Here is an 8,004-nt window from a genome sequence, read left to right as displayed (position 1 = left end):
CACACACACACACACACACACACATACACACACATCCACCCTACAGACAATGCGCGCAATTTGTACAAATGTACAGCATGAAAGTCTTGTAATTCTGTATTTCACTCTTTCTGACTTTTTTTTAGATTATTTTTAGACTGTTTTATGGCCTTTAATTGGCAGGACAGCTTGAAGACCGGAAAGGGGAAAGAGAGGAAGGATGGCACGCAGCAAAGGGCCGCGGGCAGGTTTCGAACCCGGACTGCCTCCAAGTCCTCAGCCTAAATGGGGCAAACACTCTACTGGTTGAACTAGATGTTGCCCCACTCTCTCTGACTTTTTAACGTGCCTTTTAACTTGACTATTTCACTGCGCTATATCATCATCATCATCCTCATCACCAATTTAAATTCCTGTGTACATTGTGTATTTGGTTAATAAAGCGATTCTGATTGACATTTTGACTGAGCAGCATCTAAATCCAGGTTTGGCTGCCAGGGTTAAATTGCAGGGTGTTGTTAGACTAATTCGGAAACATTTTGTGGGGCGTTTGCACAAAATGTTACACTACTCATTCCTTTTTTGATCAAAAAAATGTCCAAAATCAAAAAGGCACTGGCTTGGTTTCAGCATCTACAACACAAGGAGGGCCTTTTTCCTTTCTATTATTTTCTTTTCTCAAGTAACTTTCCACAGTTTAAAAGCCAGAGCCATATAACTTATGGTCAATACTCCCAAAACCTTTGCTACTATAATCTATATAGCCACTTTGCAGGACCTAGTTTCCTGCAGTGTGTTCATCACTCGTGACAGGCTTATTGCAGAGCAGCAGGCTCCTGCCTGACAGGCCTTACTGGAAGAACAAAAGTCCTGAGGCTTGTCACTGCAAGACACTTCATCTGTGAAGGCTGCACAGTCTCAAGCCCAAAAAGCAAATGACAAAGCAGGATGATTATTCCTGTTTTTTTTCCATGACGATGTATCAATTCCTTGGCAGTCATTTTTGTTGTACCTCTAATTAGCTAGCTTACTCATTCCTATTGTGAAAATGGGACCATTGTTTTGTGAGTGACAGGGTAGCATACAATAAATGGAGGTGTGGGGTAAAGGGATAGAGGGATAGAAGCCCTACAGTTATACCGAAGTAAGGACATTCTCTCGGTCTGTTTGGGTTTGCAGAATATTTTAATATTTAAAAGGTACTGTAAATAGTTAAGAAATATCTACATTGTGGCCTCCCTCACCTCCAAACTTCTTCTTCCAGTTGCAGGGGATTTTGCAGCGTTGGGTCTTGATGGTCTGCTTGCAGTCGGTGCCAGTCCGTGTTCCCTCCCTGGTGCCGAGCCCACAGTCACCGTCGTTGGCGACACACACGCTCCACTGCCACTCCCCACAGTCTGACTTGCGCTCCTTCTTTCCTGTAGGACCGAGCATAAAGAGGTTCTGTAACCTAACATTATCTCCACAATTATTCAATAGATTGTTTTTACATCACTTAACGAGTTATTTTTCAAAATTTGCCAAATAATTAAACATCTATTTTTTTATATTCATGTGAGGACTGTCTAACGTCTTATTTTAGGTCAAACGTTAAAGACATTTAAGGTTTTTGCTTGTGTCGAGTCATGTATTTAAGGAATCAAGTTTTAGGTCCAGTCCCACAGCCGTCAAACCCATTGTCAATTATGAAAGATTAATATTTATGTCTAGAGTCTGCCATGGCACAAATCTCTCACATCTACAGCTTTGGTTATAACCAATGTGTTAGAATCTGTTTTTATTCAAACAAGAAATGGAAACTGCTACTTGCCGTGTCTTTTTATTATTTCAAGGCAGCTAATGAGTTTAGCGCTTGTTCTCATTTCAAATGCAAATTGACTTTTTTTACTTGAATTTAAATTAGCTAAATGTTGTTTTCTTTACCCAAGTGGGAATTATGTGACTTATCTAGCCTTATTTGCAAGATATTGCTATTTGTTTCTGGTAAATTCTCAAAGGACACCAATTAGTTCAACCCCAAAGGCTTTTCCCCATTTCATATTTTCAAGAGTTGTGTCCAACTAAATAAGTTGTTAAGAGTAACACTCTCGCAGCACAACAACTTAGGGGGTGAGAGAACTATATGTCACATTTTTATATTGATAAGGTTAATTAAAAAACATTGCTTTGCCATCATCAAACAAGTTGTAGATTGGATTTAATACAGAACATCATGGTGCTCCTGTTTCATATTCATATACAGTGTAAAGTAAATTGAAACCTGCAGAGATACGAATAGTTCTATAGACTTTTTTATAGTTTAAAAGTTTATACTGTGGCCAGGTTGGTTCAGTGGTAGAGCAGGCGCACATGTACTTTGAGTTTTATGCCTCGACACAGAGGTCTGGGGTTCGAATCTGACCTGTGATGATTTCCCCTCTCTCACCTGTCCAAAATTTAAGGCGGGAAAGCCAAAAAAAAATATGCATATATATATAAACCTCTATCCTGAGCTTTGCAAAATGTACCTTGTTTCTCTGCTTTGCCTCCTTCAGCTGCCATCACTGTTAGCACCAGGAGTGTCATCACAGCCACCCATGTCCACAGCTTCTGTCCATTCATTCTGAAAGAGAGACAAGACAATTGTTAGAGGATATGATTTCTTTAAATGTGCCTGCACTTAACATATCCAGCTGTTTCATAGAGCATGAAGAAGAAGAGAAAAGCAATAGATATGGCATGTCTACCAACACAGAAGAATAGCCTGGGAAATTTCCATCTCTCATCTGGTGTCATTTCCACTGTGCTGGATTCCAATACTAACATTTTGATTGTCTGCACTGCCAGTACACTGTCAGGCATGACTTTATTTGCTGTCAATCACTGTGAAAACGTGTCAAGGGTACAAAAAGTCAACACACGTTTGATTTGATTTGTCAAAACCCAACAAAGTATTCTGTGAGGGCAGCTAAGTAAACCCTTGCTCAAAAAATTAGATTGAGGCTGCATGTGGCAAAATGTTGTCTTTAAAGAAACCCTTTCTTTTATTATATGAGAGGGAAATCCAAAAAACTGTATGTATTATTTATGTTTAGAGGGTTAAATGGAAGTTCTGAAGGAATGTTAAGTATTGGTGTTTATACCTCATTAAAAGGTACCCTGTGGAGTTTTTTTGACCACTAATAGTGCTGTGGAGCAGTGTTTCATGAGTGGATCCCTGTTTTGTTTATTTTATGAGTGGGTCCCCGTTTTGTTTGTTTTATGAGAAGGTTCTCGGTTTGCACACACACACGCACACACACACACACATACACACATACACACACACACACACACACACACACACACACACAGTGAGGGAAAAAAGTATTTGATCCCCTGCTGATTTTGTATGTTTGCCCACTGACAAGGAAATGATCAGTCTATAATTTTAATGGTAGATTTATTTGAACAGTGAAAGAAAGAATAACAACAAGAAAATACAGAAAAATTCATGTAAAAAATGTTACAAATTGATTTGCATTTTAATGAGGGAAATATGTATTCAACCCCCACTCAATCAGAAAGATTTCTGGCTCCCAGGTGTCTTTTATACAGGAAACGAGCTGAGGTCAGAAGCACACTCTTAAAGGGAGTGCTCCTAATCTCAGCTTGTTACCTGTATAAAAGACACCTGTCCACAGAAGCAATCAATAAATCACATTCCAAACTCTCCACCATGGCCAAGACCAAAGAGCTCTCCAAGGATGTCAGGGACAAGAATAAAGAAGAACACTGCTTGCAACTATAAATGGATGTAAACAATGCAAGTTTCAAATTGTTATAATGTGTGCATCCTTAAGAGTGAATGTAAACAGAAACTTTGCTTGTTCTAGTTTTTTTTTTAATTCAGAATCCATATAATCAGAATCAGAAGTTCCTTCATTATGCAATCCTCTAGCTGGTTCTGGATCAGCAGAAAGTTGTTATTGTCGCTATCACCTGCCTAATGCACTTTAATAAATTTTTTGCAGAAAACTCACTCTCTTCAACTTTCCTGCTTTCTCCTACCCTTTTTTGAGAGAGATAAATCCTCTGTCTGAAAGGAGAGACAGCATGAGACTGAAACAATTACCAAAAAAGTCCTGTGCTCAAATTCCTGTAGAAAGGTTGATCCTGGTAGGGAAATAATTTCCAATTGTCATTTTTAATTAATCATGAGCATAATCTGAGTCCACCCCATCCCATTGTGTAAGAAACTTGCATTAACAACTTTTCATTTCACTTACTTACTGTAAGACCTCACATAAGTTAAGTACGTTTAAGGGAATGTGAAAGCCTCTGAAATTTAAATCAGGTACTAAACCTTGTATTTAATTTTTGGATGTTAGTGTAGTGCATTCTACCTCAAATTTAATGTCCCCCAGCACTTCTTAGAAACTAATAATGAGCCTTATGGCAGTGCCTGCAGTCTGTCTGCCAGGAAAAGCCGTTTGAATCTTTCCACACAATTGATTTTATATTTTACTGACTGTGGCAGCACACAGGCAAACCCTGTTTTGATTAAATACTTTTAAAAGAGATAGCGGATACAATGAGTTCTAAGAGTTTCAGAGAGAAAACCCAATAAAACAGCCTCGATAAAGATCATTTTCCAAGAAAAAAGTATTTTTTCAAAAGATAAGAAAACCTTTTCCTCAGTTAGTCACACACATTGTGATGGGCTCTTGGTGCAGTGCAGACATAAAAAGGATGGGGTTGGTGACTTTGACTGAGCTTAAAGGACCCATGGCATGAACATTTCACTTTGGTTTTTTATTGTTAATATGAGTTCCCCCAGCCTGCCTATGGTCCCCCAGTAGCTAGAAATGGTGATAGTTGTAAACCAAGCCCTGGGTACCCTGCTCTGTCTTGAGAAAATGAAAGCTCAGATGGGCCAGTCTGGAATCTTCCCCTTATGTCGTCATGAGGGGAAAGGTTACTTCACCTATCTCTGCTTTGCCCGCCTAGAGAATTTGGCCCGCCCATGAGAAAAAGAGAGGCATCATGGCTTGCAAAGCCCCCCCCTCATCAATAGCATTTAAGGCTACGGACACAGAAATGGCACATCCTGAGGAAAGCTCATTGTGGGACTGGCTCTATTGGCTGTAATCCTGCACCAAGGCTGGATTTCGGGAAAGAGACTTCAGATAAAGTATTAGGGGACCACTAAGGCCTATATAAAAGCATCCAAAAAGCACATGTCATAGGACCTTTACAGAAAGAAGTTCTTGGAATTAAAGTGAGTTAACCATTACCTCTGTAGCCAGAGAATCATTTAAGATGACAGGTTTCTCTTCCTATTGAGGTCAATAAATTAAATAGAAGTCTCTCCCAGCCATGTAGCTCCTATTTCCAGAGCATGACAGCACCTATAATGAATGACTGGGTGGATCAGAGCATTTGACTATCATTCGGCAGGCATGTGTGCTGCCTGTGTAACTCTTTGATAAGAAGCACTACGGATTGTCAACTTAAGGTACGTCTACTTGTGCTGTTCCATAAATATTCTTCCCCTCTTTTTTTCAATACGCACACACAGTCAGACACACCTAAAGCTCAACACTTTGTGACGGAGAGAAGAGGCCATTTTTTTCCTTCAAAGTCTTCGCCCCTGGAAAACCGACCACAATGTACTTATTCTCATGACACCTATAATGTGACTAAAGCAGTGGGTGGTTTACATCAGCTCAAGTCATCACTGGTCGCATCAGCCTTCATCGTCTAAGCTAGATATTTGATGCAGGACATAGCCACACCTGCTTAGTGAAGTGAAACTTTTCAAATATAAAGTAATTTAATGCCTCTTATAGACTAAATGATTTCTCAATGAATAATTTAGTCTATAAAATGTGAAAACAATTATTCAAATTAAATTATGGCATACAACTGCAAAAAGCTGCACTGTAAAGTCTCAGTGTATAAATCTAGAGTACCACACTCAGCTAAGATGGAAACAGGAAAACTGAATGTTTGCAAACCTCACACCTTTTTTTTTCAGCTGGAACATCAGAAACATCCAGTGATTAGTGTGTAGCCAGTGAGAATTAGTCTTATCAAGCTCTCCATTTGCCCCATTGATCAAGAAACAGCTCACAACTCTGTGAGGAATTGATTTGGGTTTCTATTATGTAACCTCTCAAAATCCAGTTCTCAACAGGAGAGCTTGTCTACAGACATATGGGGAGCGGGTAACTAAGCAACACCCCCCCCCCTTTCTTGTGGTGTGTTAATGATGAACACAAATATTATCAACATAACACACATGTATGCTTTTAAGATCACTTAGCTGCTCATTAATTATACATGTTTTTAATAAATCTTTGCCCCTGAGGTTAATAAATCAAAGAATGTAGTTTCCAAAGGCAAGTCTTTCCGAGCTTGCATTGACTCATCACGCAATACTTGATAAAACATGAGGTGATCCTTTTTTAAGTAATGACATAGTTTAGTTCTAATGTGCCTTATACCCAAGTCAAACAGTACATAAATAATCACTAAATCAGCAGCTCATCTAGGTTTTATGGAGCTTCATAGCAAAAATCAGCTTGTAGTTTGTCTTTAAGACCACAGCTATCAGCTGTTTCAGGGAAAATGCTCAAAACACCTACTGTACACTACCTGCTCAGCATCAAAATTACTCAGTTTGTGATTAGCTTGTGAACATAGTGAGCCAACATCCAGCTACTTTAATTCTGCAGTATTTAGATCTCACAGAGATCTTCTTCAGGCATTATCACATCACCCTCACAAAGCAGAAGAAGCTATAGACAAAAACACTTACATCAGTAAGATGATTGTAATCTGCATGATTGAGAGTCAATCTACTTAATCTCTTGTAAAACATATGGGAGAGTAATATAGTACTTTTTTCTATTTTCTAAATTTTTTATTTTTCTACATAGTAGTTTTTATGATAATCGTCTTTTCTGGATAATTTTATGATATGTATTTGACCAAACTTTTAATGTGTTGTATCCAATAAATGCCTTTTTAATGTTATAATAGTACCATCTGCTCCGTCCCCCATGTGGGAGTATCAGACAGCATTGTTCAGCTCTGCTCGGATTGGTCCAGCCTGAGAGATTAACTCTGATGATGATGCAGGTCACCTGAGTGTGTTTGTGTCTTTCTAGTTCTGCTTTGTGATAGTGAAGTGATCATTTCTGAAGAAGGTCTCTGTGAGATCAGAATTAAAATAGCTGGAAGCTTTTAACACAGTCTCCCAGTCTTTTTTCCTGATTCTTGCATTAGTTAGAGTTTTTTTAAGAGTTTTTTTGGATGGGCGCACACACCTGTTTACAAGTGAACATTGTGGAGCATTTAGAAGCTAAAGAGACCTGTATTTCCCACAGGAGTTGAAAGAGACCAACAAAAAAAACTAAAATAATGAAAATTGGACTCACATTTGCCACAACTTACAAGTTTCCATACTTATACTCCACTCAATAAAAGAGGGTACGTGTTCAAATTTTGGGATGACAGCAAATCATAAAAAAACACAAATTCACTACATCTTCATATACGCAGGTTGTGCATTGAGTCAGACTTACAAGACATAACTATTGTTATATTTCAGAAACAGGGGACAAGCCCCCCACAGCTGGACAGACCAGAAAGAGCCACTACACTCCACCTATTTCATCTACAAAGTAAAAAGAGGGATGGCAGCCAAACATGTTGCATGGTGTAAAGCTGATGTACTGTACAACACTAAACCACAGGCCAGCGAGAGATAAAAACAAAACTCTCCATGTGTACTCTTGTGTAAAGGCAAAGTTCTGGATGGATGGCAAAGACAAAACATCTTTTGTAAAATATGCAATGAGCTTTTTTACCTAATTCTCCCCCTAGCCTTTCCATCTTGTCATAGCCAGTTTTAGTTTTGGAGGTTGTTTCACATGAACGTGCAATCAAAAGAAAAAAGTATTTTAAGTCTCACTGCCACAGTTCTCTTCTAAGTGGCAAACACTGGTCTCAGGTGAAAAAGACCACTTGGGTAACAAAGTTTTGTGCAAAAAGTAAAAA

General features: G+C 38.8%; 1 protein-coding gene across 1 annotated transcript in view; it reads right to left on the bottom strand.

Moving 5' to 3' along the window:
* The window catches only part of ptn (pleiotrophin), a 58,328-nt gene that overhangs the window by 12,496 nt on the left and 37,828 nt on the right, over positions 1-8,004 (bottom strand). The window contains exons 2-3 of the mRNA XM_032505117.1: positions 2,487-2,581; positions 1,224-1,397 (exon numbers count right to left, since the gene is read on the bottom strand). Of these exons, the coding sequence (XP_032361008.1) occupies positions 1,224-1,397; positions 2,487-2,580 (268 nt within the window). The 5' untranslated portion in view covers position 2,581. The remainder of the gene's footprint in view (positions 1-1,223; positions 1,398-2,486; positions 2,582-8,004) is intronic.

Source organism: Etheostoma spectabile, chromosome 23, assembly GCF_008692095.1.
Source record: "Etheostoma spectabile isolate EspeVRDwgs_2016 chromosome 23, UIUC_Espe_1.0, whole genome shotgun sequence".
NCBI classification, from domain to species: Eukaryota; Metazoa; Chordata; class Actinopteri; order Perciformes; family Percidae; genus Etheostoma; species Etheostoma spectabile.
This window is presented reverse-complemented; position numbering and strand designations above follow the sequence as displayed.